Source organism: Psammomys obesus, unplaced genomic scaffold (assembly GCF_907164565.1).
Source record: "Psammomys obesus unplaced genomic scaffold, mPsaObe1.curated_primary_1811, whole genome shotgun sequence".
In the NCBI taxonomy this organism is placed as follows: Eukaryota; Metazoa; Chordata; class Mammalia; order Rodentia; family Muridae; genus Psammomys; species Psammomys obesus.
In genome coordinates, this window is record NW_026596039.1 from 5756750 (window position 1) to 5780860 (window position 24111).

General features: G+C 51.7%; 1 protein-coding gene across 1 annotated transcript in view; it reads left to right on the top strand.

The window, feature by feature from the left end:
- Positions 1-24111, top strand: part of Nectin1 (nectin cell adhesion molecule 1) — a 61054-nt gene that overhangs the window by 28854 nt on the left and 8089 nt on the right. The window contains exons 2-5 of the mRNA XM_055621900.1: positions 16663-17013; positions 17518-17820; positions 18110-18227; positions 19734-19885. Of these exons, the coding sequence (XP_055477875.1) occupies positions 16663-17013; positions 17518-17820; positions 18110-18227; positions 19734-19885 (924 nt within the window). The remainder of the gene's footprint in view (positions 1-16662; positions 17014-17517; positions 17821-18109; positions 18228-19733; positions 19886-24111) is intronic.

The window sequence follows — 24111 nt, forward strand, 5'->3', positions numbered from 1 at the left end:
ACACACACACACACACACACACACACACACACACACACACACACACATACACACACACCCCAGCCAGCAGAGGGAAAGAGGGTTGTCCTCTTCACGCTGAGAAGAGAGCTGAGAGTGAATGCTTCCGCACCCGTGTGGCTCTCAGCCCTCCTCTCACAGAGAATCTCGTTTGGCAACTTAACCTGGTCTTTGCCAGGGATCCAGGTGCTTCTTTGATCAGGCAGCTTCCTAAGAAGTCTTGATTAAAAGCTCTCGGTGACCTGGGAAGCCAGTGGGGACCAATGTCCCCGAGTCTGTTCCCTAGGGTTTGACTCCTCCTGTGCAGAGTTCGTTATGGAGATCTGATGAAGTGTGTTCCCAGTGCAGACTTCAGGCACCAGGCCGGCTGGGACTTCTGATTCGGAGTCTGGCACAGCCAATCATGGGTTGGGGGTGTGGGGATGGGGGAAGAATTATTATTTGAGCAAGGCGGAGCTAGGGGCTGTGGGAATATCAGAACAGATATTCTGTAGGACCTGAGTGTTGAAGTAGGAGTTTTCCACTTTAAGGAGGTGTGGTGGGTGGGGACATGGGAGGGGTAGGAGAGGAAGCTGGGAATTTAAGCATCGCTAGATTGAAGGCCTGATACTGGTTTAGATCTACCCTCAGGCAATAGAGAGGGCAGGAGGCCCTGTCATAAGATCAGATCCACCTGTTAGCAGTGTCACCTGAACAAATCACTTTCCCGGCCTGAGCCTCAGTTTCCCAGCATGACAAATGATACCTGCCTTAACAGGGTGTTCATGAGTTTTGTTGCCTAACCTCACACCATTGGAGGTGGGTGCCTCTCAGGAAAGCTTCTATGTCTTCAGAATTACCCATGGTTCATAAAGAAAGGAAGCTCAAGCACACCTCTAGAAATTCCCAAGGAGGGCTAAACTGCTATACTTCTGTGACTGAAGAATTGAAGCTTGTGGGTGGTGAGGAACTAACTAGTTGGCAGGCAATGTGCTCAGTGGTATTTATTTTATATTCATTAGAGTTGGCCTGACACTGTGTGTGTGCGCATGCATGCGTGCGTGCATGATGGTGCCCATGAAGGCCAAAAGAGGGCACATCAGATCCCCTGGAACTGGAGTTACAGATCATTGTGCGCCACCATGGTCACATGGGTGCAGAGAATTGGACTTAGATCCTCTGTAAGAGCAGCCTGTGCCATCTAGTCTTCAGCTCCTGGTTTGTTTTGTTTTGTTACTTTAGCTTTTGTGTTGCTAAATCGCTCAGGCTGGTCTTGGATTTACAGTCCTACCTCAGAGTCTCTCAGAAACTGGGATTAAGACCCAGCGGCGGCAGTCCAGCTACCCACTCCTCTATTATCTCTAACTCCTTCCCCATCTGCCTCTTCCCAGAGTGGTAGAAAGTCCTTAAGCCGCTATAAAGTTCCGAGAGCTGACGCTTTGCCATCCTCATTCCCTGAAGTTCTCTTGAACTCTTGTCACTTCATGCTGAAGTCCGGCAGAGTCAGCAAGGCATGAAATGGGCGGTCAAGAGACTTAGGAAACATTTGAACCTGGAGAAAGAGGCCAAAGTGGGAGAGAGAAGTATGGCTGGAGGTGGTGGCCTTCTAGACACACACCCATTGCTCCTTTGCTGCACCTGGCTTCTTGGATGAGCTATCTGCTTATCTGGTGACCCAGAGGCAAGGCCTCTGTTACCACAACAAGAGAAACAAGCATGGTACATTTCTATGGTCTTGTGGCAGGCTGGCTGATAGGTCTTCCCCCGGTGCCCTCACGGTTATTATTGCCACACTGAGCCACCCCAGGCCAAGCATACCTTCCTAACCCTCTCCTTCAGCCAGCTCCTCAGTTCCAATCTCTACCCAACTTCTTTACAGCTGTTGGACCAGTTAATTCCTCTGTGGCTTTTATTTTTCTTTTCTCGTGGACAAATGGGGAGCCGGCAGCAGCTGGTCCCCCGCTAAGGAGACCACTGAAGGGGGCATACCCTGCTTCTTCCCCTAGACTTCCCTTGGATCTCAGTCTGAGTCCTCTGTCCCTTTGACTTTTCTATTTACATACCAGAATTCACCCACCACATTTCAGTTTCCCAATCAAATCATTAATTACCCCAGTAATTAAACCCAATTAGCAGTTGTAGGGGCCTTTCTGAGTGAGGAACCATTAGGCAGGGTGAAAAATACATGGGAGAGGGAGAGAGAGAAAACCCACCCCTTCCCAGCTTTAAAAAAACGAAAACAGGAGCCAGTGCTGCAAGGCCCAGGGCCCCAGTTAAAGCTGGGGCCTCACTCATTAAGCTAATTTGGCATGCTATCCCAGCAGCCTCTAGTGGGAAGGCCAGCAATAGAGCTGTACAACACTTGGTGATAGTGGTAGAGGTGAAACAAGCCCCGCTCACCTTGAGGGCTGCATTGGAACTCCAGGTCCACTCAGGGAAGAGCCAGGGTCTCATGAGTATCCCCTGCTTCTGGCTTCCTTAGCCTTGGCTGATGAGCGTAGGGTGGGCTAGCATGAGATGAGATAGGAAAGAACACCAACACCGACATCTTCCACTTCCAGCCTTGGGAAAAGGCAGCTTGGCGGTTACTCACCTTTCTAGGTCTGAGGCTGAGGGGAATTCCCTGCCTGGGATGGTTCTGAAGAATACATACATACATACATACATACATACATACATACATACATACATACATACATACATTCATACATACATTCATACATATACACTTACTCACTCTCAACTCTGTAGCTCCTTGGTGCTTGGTAGCCACCATTACCCTCCACCCCATGATTCCTGGAAATACTTGGCATTTTGTCTCCTTAGAGCTCGTGCTACCGTTCCCAGGTTAAGAAGCTGAGGGCCGGAAAGATAGAGATCTAAGCTGGTGTCAGGCAGCATGGAAGAATGGAGATTATATGTGTTTAGAGTTCTCAGTCAGGTCTCTTTGTGGTTCAGCTGGCCCAAGGGTCTGACAGAGGCAGAGGTGGGGGTCAGGGGTGAGGGATTTAGCCTTTTCCCAGGTTCACAGGTAGAGGGGACGATGCCCACACTCCCTTTATCGTAGGGACTCTTCACCCATCCTGCCTCAGACAGGTTCCATGTGTCTGCCATGAAGGTGTAGACCACTGCTTACCCCAAGAAGGAGTAGGAGCAAGACACACAGATAACAACAGGCTCGGTGATGGGGGGGTATAGCCTCTGGAGACAGGGTGTCAGAGCTGGCCTCACAAACTGTTTGGCTTTGGGCAGGTTCTTTGCCCTCTCTGAAGTCTTCATATGACACCTAGCACCTAGGAGTTTTGAGAATTACCATCTCCAGGAAGGGCCCAGCAGGGAACATGACCCTCCCATGTCCTCTCAGGGACCCACAGGCTTCTGTTACACAGGCTATATTGCCCAACCTTGGGGTGTTCAAGGGGACAGGTGATATTCTTCCTTGAAGAATATGGGGTGCCTACACACACACATTGCCACTGCCATAGGCTGCCCCTGGGCTCTCAGGCTGCTCTGGGCAGGGTCAGAAGGACAAGGGAATAGGAAGGATGGATAGTCAAGGGAAGCAGGTGGCCACAGAGGCCGGCTACCTCTCTGCAGCTGGGCGCCATGCCCTGTGCCTACGTGCTGGCTCCCTCTGTGAGGCAGGATGAGGAACAGGCCCTGGCATGCCAGCCCCTACCAGTGACTCCTGAAACCTTGACAAGTCTGAGCTGGAAGAGGAACTGGGTGAGGCCCCTGAGAGACTGTGGGGCAGAGGGATGGTCGGTGTGGGGAGCAAAGTGGGAAAGACCCCACACTTGAAACCATGATGCCACAAGGAGAACCACCACAAAGGGAACCTGGGAAGGAGACATCGAAGGTTGCTGGCTGGTGGCTGGGCTCAGAGCCTTTTCTGACTCTTCAATCTCCTCACCCTATGTATCCCTACCAGGCAGGGCAGGGAGAGGACAGGAGGCAGTGGAGGCAGGGAGGTGTCCCTTCAGCATTTTGCCAAGTGTAAGGTGATGGTTTGAGTACTGTGGAGAAAGAGGGAAGGAACAGTGACAACCATGTGCCAGGAACACAGGAAGCTGCCCAGTATTGGGGAGGTGACTTCACCCCTGCTGAGGGACACAGATATGCTGGGACTCATCGTAGAGGTAAAAAGGCTGGGTTTGGGCATGGTCATGAAACTTGGCCATGGGCACTGACACTGGAAGTCACTGAAGCTGTCTAGGTCAGCTAGGAAAGCCTGTACCCCACCACAACCACCTTCAGTCTCTTGGGTGTTAGGGGGAAAGGCCACCCAGGGACATTTGTGCAGAACCTGGACATGGCCACAGGCCTGCTGAAGGTGGGAGCAGTATGCTCCAGTGAGTCGACCTTCCACTCTCTAAACCACCATATCAGGAATCAGGACCCTCTGAATATCTTGCCTTCTTCTCCACATCACTTGGGGGCTGCTAAATTAAAAAAAAAAAAAAAAAAAAAAAAAAAGCCCGTAAGTGTCCCATTTCCCTGTGATGGTAAGCTTGGCTGAATTTAGACCTGGAGTTCCACAAAAGCTGAAAGGCAGCCAACAAAGGGACACCCACCTATAGCCCGGCTCTTTTCAGAAGGCTGAGGTAAGAGAATCCCCCAAGATCTCCATTCTGGGCCCTGGGAAACCTGTGTCTAAAAAGGAGAGAGGCTAGGACTGTCACCGCAGGGCTGGAATGCTCCCCAGTTTGCTGTGTTCTGTGGTTAAAACCTAGAAGAGGTTAGCACTCAGGTGGGGGTCATGACCCTGGTTTCGCTGTGGTCTGGGTTGCCACCAGTTCAGGCTGGAACTGTTGTGAGGGTTTATGTTGGACAGTTGGGGGAGGGTGGTTTGGAGGTCTACAGTGGTGTTAGGAGTGGTGTTAGGGAGTTGGGCTGCGACCCCTAAAGCTAATAGTCAAAGGGCATCCATGCCTTCTAGGCCACAAAGCATCCCTCTCAAGTTATGAATTTCAATCTTTGGAACTGATAAGACAGTCCTTCCAGAGAGGCTGGAGCAGGAGCAAAGCCTGCCCTCTCCCCATCCCAGCATCCCTCAGGGGCCCTTGGCGCTGGTCTGCTCTCAGTCCCCCTGCCCACTTGGCTTATGAGAACTCAGCCTCCTATGCAGTGTTTTCCACATTGCATTGCTCCTGTCCCTCCTCTGGAGGAGCAGGCCTACCACACTCAGCAGGCTGGAGCATTCCTCTGACCCTTAACATGGCCTATAAGGTACCTCCAGAGGTGGGGCAGGGCCAAAGGAGAGCTGCCAGCCACGTGCAGCTGCCTGGGGATATGTACAAACGGCCAGGAGGGACAGACACTGGTCCTGGGTGGGACAGCCAGCAGGGCTGGAGCAGTGGACTCTGAATACCACGGAGTTCGTGCATGGGTGTGTTTATGCATGCGTGTGTTTGCCTGAGTATCTTCTGAATTCACCACACTAGAGGGACCTGGCTATCTCTAGTCAGGCTTCCCACATTGAAGCAAACACAGGAGAGCCAGGCCCAGGGTGAGGAAAGCAAACAGCAAAACTCAATGACTTTAATATGAAAGAATTTGCCACTAATTAAGCACAAACACTCCACTAATGCAGAGAACACATGTTGTGGATTTCACTTAAGCAGGAACCAAATGAGGTGAAAATCCTTCCAAAATGATAACAATTTACCCTTGCAGGAAGATACTGCCTCTCCTCGGTTCTGCTGAGCACAGCCCTGAGCACACCCCAGCCTTCTGCCTTCACGGCCTCCTACACTCCCTGAGTAGAGGTTCTGGCCACACTCCCCCGGCAGGTCTCCCTGCTGGCATCCCTTGCCCGTGTTCTTGCATCCTCTGAAGACACGAAAGCCTCTTCATAGCCTGTGTCTGTCAAACAGCAAACCTTGAGCCCATTGTTCTGACCACCTGTGTCCCTATGCATAGCTCTGCTCTGTCCTACAGACAGGAAGGACTGCCTCTCCCTTCTTACCCAGGACATACAAGGAAGGTCTCCCCAACAAAGAATCCCAGAGGGGCATCCCTCACTCCCTCTACACCCAGCTTGCCATGGCTGGCCCTACATACCCATCATACATTTCATCTCCCCTGCCTGAGCTCATCAGCCCCTCCTCTAGTCCCATGGTCTTCACTAGGGTGATTTTCTTCCCCTAAAAGGCATGTGACAGGGTCTGAATATGATTTTTTTTTTTTTTAGTTGTCACAAGTGAAGATGGTGGGTGCTTCTAGTATCTAGTGTGTAGACACCAGGAGTGTTGATAAGTGTCTTACAGGGTATAGGACAGACCCCACCACATTTTTGTCTGGCCCAAAAAGGTCAGCAGTGATCTAGGTGCTCTTGCCCAGGGAGCTAGCTCACCTGAATCCCAGGCAGGTCTTTCCCTGTGTGTTGCCAATACCACCACTTATGTGGCATCTCCAAGTGCCAGGTGTCATGTAGGAGCACTTAGGAATGGGCTCCTTTCACTCTCATATCAGCCCCAGGAAACAGTACTATCACTATCCCCACTCTATATGTGAGGAAACTGAGGCCTAGACAGATCCATGCAACTTGATGTGAGTGGCACAACCCTCCTCTGCCTGAACTGAAATGAAAGTCAGAACTCATAGACGTAATTCCTTCAGGTACCCCAACCCTGTCTGTAGACCCCACTCTATTTCTCTCAAGCCTTTTTCTAGCCTGTCACACCTTCCACCCAAGCCCTTTCTCTTAGACTGAGCCTTCCCTGTAGGCAGGCAGCTGTACCCGCTGATAGCCTGCCTTCCCTGCAGCCATCTGGAAAGTCAGAGCATCTGCAGAGCTGGGTGCTGGCGTGGCCCACCTTGCCTTTCCTGATACAAGGCAGACCCGAGAGGCCTGCACTGCCAAACAGGGATTGAACTTCGCTGTAGTTTGGAACCCTGAGCACTGAGGCAAAGAAGGCACATGCCAATCCTGAGCCTTGTGATGGCTCCCCTGGGGAAGCAGAGGGAATTCTTCCTCTGCCTTCTCGGCAGCCCCCAGCCTCTCCCTCCTCAACGCCAGTCTTCCAAAGAGGCTGCTGCCTACACTTTCCCAAATGTGTCAGTAGCAATATATGCAAGCTCACAGGGAAACCCCGGCTGCGTCTGCTGAGAGACAATAGTGTTCACTGCAGCGTCAGCTGCTGTCATGGCACCAAACCTTTCTGAATCTTGGCCTTAAAGCCAGAGGCTTCTGTGCCTACAAGTCAAGAAAGGCCAGGTCAGGCAGGAGCAATCCAGGGCTGTGGAGGGGGGTGGTGAAGCTGGAGAACATACAGACATAAACAGGCTCAGGTGGCAGGAGCAAGGCCTCTCTGCAGCAGCTTGCTTAAGTGAGAAAACTATTTTTCACCTTATGCTCTGGTGTGAGGAAGGAAGGTACTAGGAACTGGGACAGAAGAGGGAGAAAGGGAATCAAGACTCTCAGCTGAGAAGCAACCAGGACGATATAGGATTGAAAGGTGGGCAAGTGGTCAAACCGACCTACACCCTATGGGGATGTAACTTCCCATTTTTGGGCAAGGAGGAGTCAGACCTTTAACTGTGTCCCCTCTGTACAGGTCAGGCCTCACCTTCCATTTCTGCCCCTTGGCTAATGCACTTCCCAGGAGCTGCCACTAGCCCTGAGATGGTGGTTAGCCTTGGCTTAGGACCACAACTGGCTCACAGCCTTCTCCAACAACCAGTGGAGATGCCCTGTGAGTTCTGAGTGCCAGGCTGTGTACTGACATGCTGTAACAAGTACATGACCATGTGTCAACTCTGAGCATACAGTACCACCTACCCCATGACAGGGGAGAGAAGAGAAGGCTCCAAGAAGCTACCCCCCGCTGAGGGGATTCAGGAAGTACAGAAGTCAGAGACCTCGAGCAGTCTTTCTTTCATGCCCTCCTTTTCTCAAAATTTCTAGTCTGGAACTCTGTTCAACGCCTTCCTTTGGGCATGGTGGCTCACAATTATAGTCCCAGCATACAGGAGACTGAAGCAGGAAGATTGCCATGCGTTCACAACCCGCTTAGGCAGGTCAGGTGTTGTGGTGCACATCTTTAACGCCAGCATTCAGGAGTCAGAAGCAGGTAGATCTCCCCTCCATGAATTCAAGGCCAGCCTGGTCTACAAAGTGAGTCCAGGACAGCCAAGGCTACACAGAGAAACCCTATCTTGAAAAAACAAAAACAAACAAACAAAACCACACACACATAAATGCACTTAGGCGGCACTTAGGCTTGATCTTGGGTTCAGGAAGTTTATAACATGGTTGCCCCAGCCAGGGGACGATACACTCAGCATTGCCCTGCAGTGGACCAGTGAGAGGTGGGCTACTCAGGGTCAAGGCTTTCAGAGGAAGAAGGCAGAAGACCTGGGTGGTGAAGTTACAAAGGGGTTGTGCATGGGGTCCCAGCCCAGGAGGGTTGAGGAAATGAAGTGAGAGACTGCAGAGATGAGGGTCCTGGTGGGAGGAGCTTAGGAGGAGTTCAGATTTGGACCAATGCGGCAGAGGGAACAAAGCTGTTAAGGAGCTCCCATAGGCTGGTCCGGGTGACTGCCTGGCTATGGAAAAGCTGCTGTACCCCGGCTTTGCTGTGGTGCAACGTGGATTTGATCTGGGAGGACTTCCAGGAGAAGTTAGCCGGCATACAAAGACTGAGAACCAACTGGACAGTATTCAGGTTCCGGAAGGTAAATGCAGAGGAGGAGAGAAGCTGAGGTAGAGTGAGCGGAGCAGGTTAGGGCCACAGAACGACCCCCTCCCCTGCCCCAGACCCTCAGGTCCAGCTACTCACATTTACAGAAAAGGAACTGGCCCTACTCAAGCCTAGGTGGCAACAGTGACCAGACAGTAGGGGCTAGAGCCTGCCTTGTCCATTTTCTTAAGGGCACCCTTCCCCTATGCATTGCCCAGAGGAAATGATACCAGAGAGGAAGCAGATTGGACTGAGAGCTAACAACATGAAGGCTTGAGATGGAGACAGGTGGAGAGTCAGGAATGAGATACTAAGTTCCTAGTGTGCCAAAGTAGAGTCCCTGCTTACCAGAGACCCTGGAGATGGGGTGACAACAGGAAATGGGCCTGCAGGAGAGTGGTCCAGAATCCCCAACCCCTTCCTTGTTCCTTGATGGGAGAACCTAAAGCCCAGCTCCCTGATTCATCTGTGTCCCCCATCCTGCTCTGCCAGGTTTCAGGGTGAGATAGAGCTTGTCAGGGCGCCCCTATGGCTGCTGCCACCCCCCAGGGCTTCTGTACTGCCAGGGAAGTGGGGCTGGCCCAGTCTGTCTGGAAGATCCTGTGCTCTGGCTCCTTCTAGGTCCTTTCCCAGGCTGCCGCGCCCCCTCTTCTCCCACGCACTGTGCTCCCCCACCCAAGGCAACTGGGCGCCAGCCCCACAGCCCATCATTAACCAACTCCATGTGGGGAGTCAGGGAGAGGGGGGAACAAGCCTTCAGCCAAGAGGAAAACATGGGCAGTTTCTGTGACCCCAGAGCTGGGGGTGGAGGCGCCGGGGCTCAGACAGTAGCAATTAGCCCCTGACTGTGGGATCATAGGACATTATCACTACTATGAGTGGCTGGTGGTGAGTGGAAGGGATACAGAGTCATCCCAGAAGCTCTGTCCCCAAGAGAATTCCCCCAAGGCCTTCTTACCAACAGAGGTCCCTGAACTGGAGATGCGAACCACTATGCCGAGCCAGCGCACGCATTATGCCTTCTTGCTGTGCCTCCCCAGAGAACTGGCTGGGCACTGGGACAAGGAATAGGACAGCTATTGCCTGTGTCTCCTCCTGGTGCCCTGTAGGCTAAGTCACTGTGGCCCCGTCCCATGCCGGGTGTGAAGGGGAGTTTGGAAGGAGGTGATGCAGCCTGGGAGCCAAGGAGCTCCTGAATTAATGGAGAACCATGCCTGGGGCATAGATACAGGAAAGAACAAGTTCAAAGGGCTTCAGCGAGCACCCTGCCCTTATGGCTTCTTCCTGGCAGAATGATCAGGTCCAGATGACAGGTTGGCAAGACCTTCCAAGAGGAGGTGACCCCAGAAAGGGAGTTCCCGCCTGATCCCATTTTTTTTCCTTGCCAGCTCCCCAAATGCTTCCTGTCTGGGCTTCCGGAGAGTTGACATTTGGGAAAGAAGCTGTGCTGAGGGGAGGGTCCTAAAGCTTTAGGTCACCTTGCTGACTCAGCAGAGTTTCAGGGACCCTTCCCCCTCCCCACAGTGAGTCATTCCCACTTACACTTAGCTGTTTCTCACCACCGGAAGTCCTGTCCTGCCTGCCAGTTCCTGGAGGGGAGGGAGGGAGCATGCCTAGAAAGCCCTAGAAGCAAAGGATATTGGCTTCAACTGGGGATGTGCCTTGTTGGTAGGGCACTTACTTAGCTGGCATGTGCAAGGTCCTGGGTTGGATTTCCAATGTGGTCCCTGATCTAAACACACACACACACACACACACACACACACACACACACACACACACACGGAGTTGGGGGAAACAGTGTTGATTTTTCTACTAGCCAGATGTCATGGTAGCTCTCACATGTAACTAATCCCATTAGTCAGGAAGCTCAGTCAAGAGATTAAGGCAGGAGAACTCCCATGAGTTTGAGGCCAACCTATGCTCCATAGTCCTGTTCTAGGGCAGCCTTGGCTACAGTAATGAGACTCTTGTCTCACCACAAAGTAAAAGCAAAAGAAAAGAGGGACGTCGCTTTGGCACAGGTCCTTGTCTGAGGGCCCAGCCCCCTACACCTATACACATAGACTTTTCCTTTCTTGCGTGCCAACCCTCCGCTCAAGCCACTGCTGGAGACACGGAGGAAAACTTCAGGAAATGAAGGCCCGGAGAAGCTCAGCGTAGCCAGGCCGGGGCACAGTGGTCCTCACAAAAGTTCCCATTTACACACCCACCTTCTAAGCTCAGACCCAGCTTGCCCAGCTAGGACAGGAGTTCTAAAGTCAGAAAGGGCATGAAGACAAGCAGCTCACATGGCCACGCCCGATGCGTGGGAACCTTTGCCACCCCCCCTGCAGATTAGCTCCATGGCAGGCAGGGCAGGGCCTTGGGGAGCAGGTTCGTCCGCCACAACTGAGGAGCCTTTGTGTTTTGTTGCTGAGCTTGGGCTTTTGCAGGCCTGTGACGTTGAGGGGTGGGCTGGTCTGATGCTTGCCTTGCTGGCTCAGCACTTCTGAGAAGCCAGGTCACCCCAAACTGTCTAGCCTGTGTTCTGTTAAGGAAACTGAGGCACCAGAGCATGAGTCCCAAGGGCTTGTGTCTTGAAACCTTGACCTGACCACCTAGGATGGTCAGGGAGATCTGGGTAGTGATGGGGAAAGACTCACTGTTTGTGTACCCTCAGGTGTAAGACCCCTCTTGTGCAGGTATATGTCCCGTGATTTCTGCATCCTTTGTCCCAGTCCTTTACTTTTTCCACTGTGCACATAACTGCCTTTTGTTATGTGCACTCCAGCACTGGGCTCCCCGGATTCCAGTTTTGACCCACAGTCTCTGGACCCCAGCACAAGCTACCTAAGAGTACTGTGGCTAAGTATTGTAATTGGCATTTGTGTCATTTTCAAAGTACTGTGGGGTTTCTGAAAAACACCACCCAGAATAAAGCTCCTAGAGAGACAGATTGAGCCAGACCCTGGTTTAGGATGGGCATTGTATTAGGTCAGGGGGCTGCCATTCTGTCTCACTTGGCAGATGACCCAATCCCTCTTCACTTGGCTAGTGGAAAGTTGCCTGAACCATTGAACTCTCATGTGCTAACATGTCACAAGCTCCAGTCTGTAGTCTGCAGGGGCAGAGGACCTACTGCTTGGGTAACCAGAGAGTCAGCAGGCTCCCCAGGTTTGGGCCTGCCATGTCAGGCATAATGTGGTCAACACAGCCCAAGGTCAAGCATGTCCCTGCTTTTCCCATGGTAGCTAGACCCCCAGTAAGTGACAGGATATAGACTCCAAACAAGGGCAGGAATTAGTAATGGCTACAGTTGCAGGTAATGTGCCATTGAGGTCCTAGCAGAAGTGCCCATCAGAGAGTCAGGAATGAGAACCATCATAGTGCCCCAGAAGAGGAGGACCCGTACAGTGCCTACCGCCAGGTAGATGATCAGTAAACATTTGTCGAATGAAGTTCCAGAGAGGGAGACCTACTGTTTCACAGATGATGATGGTGATGATAATGATGATGATGATGATAGATGATGATGGCAGCAACCAACATTGATTGAGCATTTATTTTGTGCTAATACTGCTTTCTGCTTACCTACTCCATTTCATCCTTGCAACAGTCCTTTAGGGGCAGGCATACACTATTAGAATCCCCATTTGGCAGATGTGCACCTCAGTGTGAACCGAGTCATGGAGAGCTTAAGCATTAGCCCACGAGATGTCCCAGAGGCGGAATGCAAACTCACACTGAAGACTGTTCCCAGCCCCTCTGTTCGCAAAAGAGAGTGCCAGAAAGTCCCTACAGAGCTCGGCAGCCACCTATATCATTTTCAAGATTATGATGCTGGAGCAGAAACGGAGAAAGATGAGCATATTCTAAAACCCCCACTTCCTGCCACCTGCCCCAGCAGGCACCCATCAATCCTGTTCCTTTTCCCAGGCTTCCTCAGCCCCTCCTCTCCATGTTCAAGGGTGAGCCCTGCTCCCTTGAAAAAAAAAAAGAAAGAAAGAAAAAGAAAAGCCACACAGTCTAAGAGGTGGTTACCTAAACCTGACTTGACATGCTTTGGCCAAGCCAGGGAGCCCCTGCAGAAGCTTGGGAACCAGGTCCCTCCAGCTAGAATGTTGAGGAGTGGCCCAATTTTGCTAATCATCCTCTTTCAACTCTAGGACACTGGGGTCTCTACCCTCAATATTCCAAGAGCCCCACATGCCACCCTCGAACCACCTCCTAGGCTCTGTTAACAGCCTGCTATGGGAGAGGCCGAGGGTGAAAGTGAACATGCCCGCTACCGAGAGGTCCTCCCTGTCCTCTCCCAGCCCATCACAGGGACAGAAAGGGCCAGGAATGCCTTTGTGTACCGTGAGGGGATGCCAGGAATGTTTTTTTCTGCACCACCTTGAAGCTGCTTCTGGGAAAACCCAGTGGAGAGAAAAACGGCCTCTAACCAGGGTAGGCTTAGGTAGGGAGGACACACACACACACACACACACACACACACACACCAGAAACCACCCCAACTTCCATGGGGCATCATTAGCAACCTCCCCTCCTAGCACTGATGTATCCCTGAAGGGTGAGGTCACTGCTTGGGAACCAGGGCCAGCCCCTTGTCTTCCCCACACCTGCAGAAGGGATGTGAGGAGATGGGGTAGTGGAGCTCAGTGGGCCATGTGCCCCTTCAGACCTACTAGACCTAGCACCAAGATGGTTCCTGATGCCCATGCCCCTTCCTCCAACTCTCACCTGTGGCCCAAGCCCTACCAACTGGCTTTTCCAGTTCTAGGCTTTATGTGGTGCAAGTTCCCCAATTATGCCCACATTATCTCAGCTGTTGGGCAGCCTCCAGCAGGCTTGGGGAGTGGAGGCTGGAGGAGCATCAGGGAGCACCCATTTATCCTGTCAAGGAGGATGGAGGAATTAGTTGCTTGCCAGCTGACCAGTCAGCAAGAGTGCTAGACCATCTGACCCACTGACCTCCTCTCAGGGCTGCTTCCGGGTGGGGCACAGGCTGGGCTGCTGTCAGACAGAGCCAGAAGGAAACAGGAGACCCAGGGCATCCAGCCTACTCCTTTATAAAGGCTGCCAGGGTCCCACAAGTAGATGGCCCCCAACTATGTGCCACACTTCCCCCTCGCAGCTTCTCCAGCCCCCAACATCTCCGCTTGAGACGTCTGTTGCTGCCAAGGGCCAGCTAGGGGAATAGGAACACTCAGTGTGTTGGTAAGGCTGTATGAATGGCGAAAAGAACGGGGATATGGATGAAATTCTCAGTGCCAAGGACATGGCTCAAGAAAGCCAAAACCAGATATCTTCAGCAATTCTCTCTCTCTTTCCCTCCCTTTCTTCCTCCCCCATCTCCTCTCCTCTCCTTCTTTCCTCCACCCACCTGCAAGGTCTTACTATATAGTCCGGACTGGCCTTGAACTTGCCATCCTGACTCTGCTGCCTGAATGCTAATATTACAAGCACGTCCCACCATGCCTGGCTTAGCATGCATTTCTTGAAAGCCTGCTTTATTCTAAGCCCCTGAGATCCCACAGTCACTGTGATCTCTGGAAGAGTGGAATTGGGAGCAATGTACTAAAGTGACCATGGGCTTTGGGACCTACCCAGCAACCCCAACTTCTCCATCACACAGAGGAGGCAAGGATCCCAGGTCTCTGGGGGCCATCCTCCTGCCTTTGGGTCAGTAGAGGGCCTGATATTATTGATGGCACTCAGGATGCAAGATACGAAGCCCACAAACACGGTCTCTCATCAGTGACAGGAAGTACGTATAGTCATGTGACAAAGATGCAGCTTTGGGGATGTGACAGACTCAGAGATGGAGAGAAGTGGAGGACAGAGCCTGGGTCTGGCATGGTTGCCCCAGGCCAGCACCAAACTCAGGCTAAGGGGGCTCAAGGAAAAAAGCCTTCTAGATGAGGGAGCCCCAGCTGCCTGCCCCTTCCTGGGAATACCCATTCTCTTGGCTGCCACTGCAGTTTGCCCAGTGATAAATATTTGCTATACTAGAGAAAATGAAACACAGAAGCATGCTCTGTAAGCCAGCTACTGAGCTTCACTGGGCATTGGGGACTCAGGAAGAGAACCAACTGTAGAAGTTCATAGTCCAGAGAGAAGTCAGGGGTATAAGCAGCCATATTCTGAGACAGGGAGGGCTATGCTCAGAGGAACCTGGAGGACCAGATTGGGCAGCTTTCGAATGGAAGGGCTTGTGTGGGCTCCTCATGGGAGCTGAAGGGGAAGGGCCCTCTAGCTTCGAATCCTCAGCAGCTTCTCCAGATTCCTGCCCCTGCCCCCATGTCCTTTCTTACCTGTATGTCACCTGGTTCCCCAGCAACGGGTAAGGTGGAGAACACTGGATTATCTGGCTCATTTGTCAGATGAGGGAACTGAAGCCCAGGAAAGTTCTTAGCTAGAGCTCTGCTCTTCTTGGAAAGGAGAGCTTTTCACCCTCATCCAAAATGATGGCAAGCTAGGCAGATATGGTGCTGCTGCCTGTAATCCCAACATTCTGGAGGCTGAGGCAGGAAGATGCTTAGTTCAAGATCAGTCTTGACCATAAAGCCAGAAACCGCCTTAAAGACGCCTTAAAAGGCATCTTGGGAGGGCAGGGGGAGGCAGAGCTTGAATGTAGCTCAGTGGAAGAAAACTTGACAGGCCTGAGCAAGGCCCTGGGCTTCATCCAAAGAACCAGAAAAAAGGAGGAAAGCTAGGGTGTGGATATATGGATACTAATGCGTATGTTTGGAACACTGGCCTGTATCACTCTGTGAAAAGCAGCATTTGGAACAATCTGTACAGTATGATTCTGATTTTGTTTGGGTTTTGGGGTTTGGTTTTGGTTTGGTTTGTTTTTTTGAGAGAGGAGGGGTTGGCTTTCTTTTTAATGTAGAGAGCTAGGGAGATGGTTCATTGGGCAAAGTGCTTGCCACAAAAGCAAAAGGAGTATATTGAGGGTCCCCAGCACCCACACAAAGGCCAGATGGGCATAGTGGCCTGGCCAGGAGGCAAAGATGGGATCCCTGGAGCAAGCTGGCTAACCCCATCTGGGTCCAACTGAGAGATCGTGCCTAAAAATATGAGGCTGAGAAGGTCATGTGTTTAACTCCAGCACTGAGGAGGTAGAGGCAAGCAAATATCTACAAATTTGAAGCCAGCCTGGTTTACACAGCAAATTCTAAGCCAGCCAGGACTACATAGGAAGACACTGTCAAAAAAAAAAAAAAAAAAAAGAAAAGAAAAAGAAAGAAAAAATATGTTGGAACTCAATCAAGAAAGATAGTTAACACCAACCACAGGCCCACATTTGCATGCATAACACATACACATGCAAAAAACCGTACAGATCATTGCCAGGAATGACAGTGGCACACACAGAGAATCCCAGCACTCAGGAAGCTTGGGCGAGGATTGTGAGTTCAAGGGCATTATGAGCTACAAGTGAATGATGTCATTCATTGTCTTCTAGGTATCTTTCACAGAACCGTCCAGAGAGGGATTTTATTATTAAATTCGTTTATTTATTTTTACATGTGTGTGCATTAGCCATGGTGGGTATGTGTGGAGGTCAGAGAACCTTTTATAGAAGTACCTTCTCCCACTGTGTGAGTTCTAGGTATCAAATTTAGGTCATCGTGTTTGGTGGCCAATGTCTTTACCCACTGAGCCATCTTAACAGCCTATGGGTGGTTTTAATATCAAGTAAGTGATTTGTCTACTCTGAGGGGGATGTGAAATGAGTTTCACTTGTAGCTCAGACTGTCCTGGAACTTACTATGTAACCCAGGTCGGCTTCGGAGTCTCATAGCAAACATCCCAATTAGCCTCCCAAGTGCTGGAGTTATAGGCACAAGACACCAGACCCAGTGATTATTTCTACAAGAAGATTTACAAAAGGAATGTGACTGCTGAGGAAGTCAAGACCAGGGGTCAGAGAAGTGGGGCTGGGGAGTAGTGCCTGGCACTGACCACTTCCTGTCCTCCCTTCTGCCAGGCTCTCACACGCAGGTGGTGCAGGTGAACGACTCCATGTATGGCTTCATCGGCACGGATGTGGTTCTGCACTGTAGCTTTGCCAACCCACTGCCCAGTGTGAAGATCACCCAGGTCACATGGCAGAAGGCCACCAACGGCTCCAAGCAGAACATGGCCATCTACAACCCAACCATGGGCGTGTCGGTGCTGCCCCCCTACGAGAAACGAGTGGAGTTCCTGCGACCCTCCTTCATCGATGGCACCATCCGCCTCTCCCACCTGGAGCTGGAGGATGAGGGCATGTACATCTGTGAATTTGCCACCTTCCCTACAGGCAACCGTGAAAGCCAGCTCAACCTCACTGTGATGGGTAAGCTGCCCTGGGGCTCTTTCCCTTGCCTGTCTAAATGGCTTGGCTATCCTTAGCATGTACCTCAGTGGCCACAGACACCCCTGTTGAGTTGGCATGTTCCCATAACTCCAGGTACAATGCCTCTCACTTGACTAGCCAAGTGAAATTGTGGTGTCCACAATTCCCCTCGAGGATCAGGGATGGGGAGCCGTGGCTTTGGACAGGGTCAGGAACTGTATTTAGGTTGGGCCCCCTCCAAGAGACGTGTGTTGGAGACCAGGAAGCAGGCAGGTGCTTTAGACACCATGGTAAGGAAGGAAACTGCTTGGCTTAAGCATCCCAAGACTCTTAAGAAGCCTAAAAACAGGACTGTTTGTGGAGCAAGGAGACATGAAGAACTTCCCAAGAGAAATTCTGGGAAGGGCTCTGGCAAAGCATGGTTGAGAAGCAGGGGTGGCCAGGGTGACTACCTAGCAGACGCCCAGGCAATTTCAACTGATGCCATGGTGTTGTTCCCCACAGCCAAGCCCACCAACTGGATCGAGGGTACTCAGGCAGTGCTTCGAGCCAGGAAAGGTCAGGATGACAAGGTCTTGGTGGCCACCTGCACCTCAGCCAACGGGAAGCCTCCCAGTGTGGTGTCCTGGGAGACACGGCTAAAGGGCGAGGCAGAGTACCAGGAAATTCGGAACCCCAATGGCACGGTGACAGTCATCAGCCGCTACCGATTGGTGCCCAGCAGGGAAGCCCACCGGCAGTCCCTGGCCTGTATCGTCAACTATCACCTGGACCGCTTCAAGGAGAGCCTTACACTCAACGTGCAGTGTGAGCCATGGCCCTTCCTACCTGTTGCCCTCCTCCTCTGTTCCCTCGTCTCTCCCCACTACTTTCCCTCCCAAGATGCTGTGATCTCCCTGTCCTCTTCCTCGGTAACTTCCGCCTCTCCTTCTAACCTTTCCCCTTGTCACTTCTGCTGAGGTCCCGCAATGCCAACTTACTCTCCAAGCTGCTCCTTCGTCCCGTCCCCGTCTCCCTTCCTTAACTGTCCCTGCTAGCCCTTCCCTGTCTGCCCTCCTGACCTCACCCTCTTCCAAAATCCTCCCTTACCTCACAGATGAACCTGAGGTGACCATTGAGGGCTTTGATGGCAACTGGTACCTGCAGCGGACAGATGTGAAGCTTACATGCAAAGCAGATGCTAACCCTCCAGCCACTGAGTACCACTGGACCACGTGAGTGCTATAGGCTGGCCCATGCCCTGAAAATACCACTTTTTGGGCCACGGGGGCTCAACCACCCACCTCCGAGGAGTAGGGAGGATTAGAATCTAGGCTCATATTTTTCCATGGAGGGTAGTTTAAGAGATGCCTCCCCACACACATACTAACTGTGTACATACACCTCTGCATTTGTTTGAGTGCTTGGGTTTGGGACTAATAATCCTGACAGCAGGGGCTTCTCTTGTAACCTGCTTCCCTTCTCTCACTAATAAAGAAGACTGCCATTTTCCTTTGGTGATTCAGCCTGAGTCACCCCACCCCAGTCCCCATTTTTTATTTTTATCAAAGTGTCCCCTGGGAAGCTGGTGTTCTGGAACACCCCAGTCTTTCTCTGTTCTTAGACCCTCTCTACAGCAACCAGGTTCTCTGGGTGGAGGCAGCAGTGGATCCCCTGGCCCACTATCTTGTGCTTGGCATTACAGTCTGGTACTTGACCTTTAGAGAAAAACACATCCCCTCCAACCAACTTGAACATCTCAAGCCAACATCCTTTCCACAGAGAGCTAGGTGGAACTCAGACAGGGTGTGGGGGAAGCTAACAAAGTTGACATGGGTGGCCAGAAGGCAGCAGCTCAGAGTGAGTCTAAGCCTTTTTTCTAGGCAGTAGAGAGTCCTGTTAGCCTCCATTTCTAGGCACAAAACTGCTTCAGAAGGTGACGGTGGGCAGAACCTGCTTGCCAGTCAGCCCTGTAGCTGGAGTGGCTGCTGGCTTAGCTGAAGAACAGCAAACAAGGGAAGGATGAAGGTCTTCTGTACTTGGCAAACTCCCAGGATGGACCCCACATGGAAACGTCTTGAGACACGCCCAGCAACGGAAAGATGATGAGAAGGAGCTCAGCCATGTCTGTTTGCCCATCTGATTAGCTTCTCCAGATGCGTTTGGCCCCAGCGGCCCCACTAGAGAACTATGGACCCAGGTGTCTCTGTTGTCAGCCCACTACCAAGGAGACCCAAGGACCAAGAGGACCCAAGAGCAGTAGAGCAAGCACTGTACTGAAGCCTGCCAACCCAGCTGGCTCTCACTCTGCTGCTTCCTAGCTGTGTGTCCTTGGCCTTGGATCTCGGATTCATCTGTGGTGTGGGAGTGGTATCCACCTGCCTTGACTACATTTCAGTGATGTGATGATCAAACATGAACTGCCAGGCATGGTGGCCCGAATCCTGTAATCTCAGCACCAGAGAAGCCCAGTCGGGATTGCTGCAAGCTGAGAACCAACCTGGGCTATATAATAAAACTGTCTCAAACAACAACAAAAACCCATAAATTACTAAATAATAGAAAACTTCGAGATGCAAGAGACTATTGTTGTTACTTTTTTCCCCCATTCCAAACATACCCTAAGATACACACTTAGCAAAAGAGGTGGTAGATAGCCCCGGAGCCAAGCAGGTGCACCAGGGGCTACTTTTTGGGGCTGAAGAGTCTTAACCCATCACTGTGTCTCTCAATACCTACAGGTTGAATGGCTCTCTCCCCAAGGGTGTGGAGGCCCAGAACAGAACCCTCTTCTTCCGGGGACCCATCAACTACAGCCTGGCAGGAACCTACATCTGTGAAGCCACCAACCCCATTGGCACCCGCTCAGGCCAGGTGGAGGTCAATATCACAGGTAGGAGTCCTCAGCCACCCCTGCCACTCCCCATCCTAAGGTCCCTCCATAGCTCCACCCTCTTTTCATTGCATCATGGGAAGTTTGTTCTTTTCTGCTCTTGCTTCTCTGGGTTTCAGGCCATGGTTCTTTCTTTGTGTTTTTCTCTCTGCCTTACGGGGAACTAAAGGGTACAGTCAGAGTGACCCTCAGTGAGAGAGGGGCAGGAAGTGCTGTTTTTAGCAATGGCGTTTAAGGGCAACGGCTGACTGCCTGCACCAGGGAGTCATGCTGGCTTGGTGGGGCAGGTTTGCAGATGGAGTGCATCTCCAAGTTCTGCAGGGTAGAGATGAGGAAACCTGTAGGGCTGCAGGGAGAGGCTCACCTCAAGCAGAACATAAGACAGTGAGGTAGAGGCTATAGTGAGCATGAACCCTGAAGGCACTGGATACATATGTCTCGAGACTGAACAGCTCTTTTTCCAGATCTTTCTCTCATTACGTGAGGAGGTGAGTCATTCGGGGGGGGGGGGGTGAGTTCTATGATGCTCCTAAGGGAGACGTCACCCAGAACATGACCCGAGCAGGCCTCATCTGTAAAATGGGGGCAGTGTGACCTGCCTTGAAGGAAGGGCTGCTGTCCGATGCCACATAATGTAGGTCACATAACCTAGCACAACCTCGTCTGTCAGTAAGTGGCCAGGGCTCTGTGATTACTGTCATGACCCCTATCATTATCACTATCATTAACAGAAGCATCAAAACAAATGCACCAAGGAGTAAATTGCCACCAAACTTCACGGGGGGGGGGGGTGTTTTTAGTATCAAACCTAAGCTGGTAGTAGGATAAGAAAATGACACAAAGAACCTCTGAAAGCAGGAAGGGACATCCCTCTGCCACCAAAGGAGACATAATAACATGTGCAGATCTCGCTGCCACCAAAGGAGACATAATAACATGTGAAGAGCGGCCTTGGGCCTCCAGGAAACTAGGTAATGGTTAAGAGTTCTAGCTAGACACAGGTTTGGGGGGCCCCGAGAATTCACTGGCACTGAGCATCTGTCCCAAGAGAGTGAGGCATCATCTGTGGGTACATTTCAAACCCATCTGCACAGAAAGCAGCTGGAGATAGCCAGGGACTGCACTGCCCTGTCACCTAGGAACAAGAGGGCATGGTCACTTACTATTCTCTTCAACCCCCTGCAGAGGTGCCAGGGTTGGAGCCTGGTGACAGCCAAGGTGACAGGCCAGGATAGGGTTTGGGAGTTTCTATAGGGTGGCAGACAAGCAGAAGAGGACTGCCACACTCTGCTCCTTTCTGGAATAAGTTGAGCCTCTTACGGGCCTGAGCTCTGGCCCTGAGGCCATGGGGTTGGATGAGGAAAATCCCAGCCACCTCCTACGAGGACTCATCATAGTGAGGGTGACCAACAGTGTCATCTGAGGACCAGCTATGCGTTCATGGAAGGATTCTTGTTGGCTGTGTGTCCTTGAATAAGTTCTTTGCCTCTGAGCCTGAGCTTCCCAATCTGTAATGCGGAGATAGTCAAACTTCTGTCTCATTCTCTGCATGACCACAGAGTACTCCCTCCAACAGGATCACCAATGCCATGACAACATTCTACTCTGCCACCCAGGAACTCTGGGAAAGTGGCTGATTAGAAGAAACTTGGCTGAAGTAAGGAGCCCAAAAGCATCTTCTCATTGATGCTGCTTCTCAGTATGAGAAGCGTGATCAGAGACCCTGCAAGAATACTCAGCCTCAGAGCCCCAAGAAAGCTGGAAAGTGGCATCCATCTCTGAAAGCCAAGTAACAAAGGCAATGGTCATGAGGAAGGACTGCTCCTTAGGGCTCAGGTCCAGGAGGAAAAGGAAGAGAACTAGCCATGAGGAGGAAGCTGCTATAAGTACCTGGTACCTGCTGTGGGTCCTGTAGTCAGGTCTGGGAAGCGGTTTGTGCTCTTTTGCACGTAACTCCTGGAGTGTGCTCAAGGACAGGTGGTCTAAAGCCACCCAGAGCACCAACTGGAAAAGGGCCATACCAGTGCTCTGTGCTGGCAAATCTATTAGCCAGGAGCCAAGAGAAAGAAAAAAAAAAAAAAAAAGCATGACATTCCTTGATCTCCTGATAGGCTCAGGAGCTGTGGGGGTTGCCTTTCTGAAGGATCCAGTGCTGTTTATTCCTAAGTGGCAGACAGCCACTTTTCCCCACACCAGCAAGTGCCCTCTGCATCTCTGGCAACAACCCGAGGAGCATAGCCGGGCCCTATGCTCCCAGCCTCACTGGTCTAAAGCAATGCATGAGTAAGAGGGATAAGTGGAAATTTAATATTTCATTGTGGCCATCTTTTCAGGTAATAGCTTTGGCCTGGGCACATCTGGAGGGGGGAATGAAGAGCAGCTGGAGTGGAATAGACAGGGGGATCAGGTGAGGCAGCAGGACGGCGGTGGTGAGCATGGAAGATGGGCCTGAGGGCCTTTGGAAGGCTCGCTGTGGAGCAGCATAGCGGGACTGGGGGGGTTGACTGTGTTCAGGTGGCTGTGCGGTGGCACCAGGACACCATTTAGGGGTTGTCATAGTAAATGACTCCTAGTGTGAAATAGGCGCAAGCTGTGGCCATAGGGACAAGAAAGCTGAGTGGACAACGCAGTGGAATTTGTGGATGCCGTTAACAGCATCTGACCGCTCAGAGAAACCCGTTTGCAAGGCCCTTGTGCTGAGAAGCAATTTCAGAGTGCTGGGTCAGTGGTGCCACAAGATAGTAGAGGTAGTGCCTACCTTCTTCCACAAGGACTAACCTCAAGAGTAGGGAGGAGTCCAGGGTATGGCCTTGACCAAACAGGATAGCTTCTGGCCCTCAGGGTGTTAGAAGAAAAGTGGTAGATTGGCCTCTGCCAATCGAGAGGAGCAGGGAGGAAAGCCGCTCGAGTTCACTATGTCTGTCCCAACTCTTACTACTGAAGTCTGGACTCATCCCGTGAGGCATGCCAGTCAGGCCAGTTCTTTGGACCAAGGATGGTGGGCCTTCACGGAGAGTGTCTCTGCAAGCATGCATGCCCAGACACGAGTGTGGGTGTGTTCTTCTGTGAGCCAGTGTGAGCAGGCAAGCCCTGTCTGCATGCTGAGTGTGCAAATGGAAGCCTGGGGCTATGCTGGGGGTGAATGTGCCTGTCTCCAAGCCAGCGAATGGCAGCATGTTTGGGAGTCTGAGGATGCAGCTGTGTCCATATACCTCTGGGATTTCCTTCCTCCAACTTGCAGGAGACCTGTCAGACAATGGAGGAACTACATAGCTGCTTCAGCTACAGGAAGGCAGCAAGGCTCAGGGAATAACCCCAGGCCTTCCCGCTCTCCCTGTGGCTGGCCTCACTGCATGCTGGGAAATGTAGTTCTCACAATCTCCTGGCCTGATCTGATGCAGGTCATTTCCTGCCTGCCAAAACATTATGCAGTGGTTGTGGAAGCAAGCACAGACATCTTCTTTGACCCTAGATCCTAGTTCCAAACTATAAATCCTAACTCCAGTTCACCTCAGGTCCATCCAAAGCCCCACACACCTAGTCACCCTTCTTAGTCTGGGAACTGGGGTCCCAGAATGAGAAGTTTCATTGCTCTTAGGTTTTGTCCATCCCAGGTTCCCAGAGGGAAGGCTCCAGCCCTTCAGAAGCAGGGCCAAGTAGGCTACTTTATAAGAGGATGTGAGAGAGACCAGCTGGGCCCCCAGCAGCAAAAGCAAATGACCCCAGTGCTCATTTCTTTCCTCTCCACCCAGCTCTGCCCCTAGCAGTTCTGCTTCTGGCACAGAAAGAAGCTGCTGGCTGACTATGACAAATGGAGGGGTAGAGGCGAGGGGCACCTTCTCCTTGTCTGCACATGAATTAAGTTCCCATAACTATCCCTCCATCTGCCTCTCTCACTTGGTGCTTTTATTTTGGCATCTTAGCTATCCCTCTGCTGTACACAGACCTGACCTTAAAGTAGTCAAGATAGCGTGGGTTTCCTTTGGTCCCAAGGGATCCCCCAGGAACAGTAAACCTCATTAGAGCCTAGGAAAAACATTAAGTAGAGGACCTGAGTGGGGAGGTCAGAGGTAGAGAACCAAGTGTAATCTGTCCCTGAGGTCACCAGTGTGTCCCAGATCCACTTTATCTGTGGACCAAATGCTTGTTCTGCCCAAAGTGAGGCTCCCCTCCAAGGCGGAGCTGTGACATGAGAGAATATGTCTTTTTATTCAACAAGAATTTCT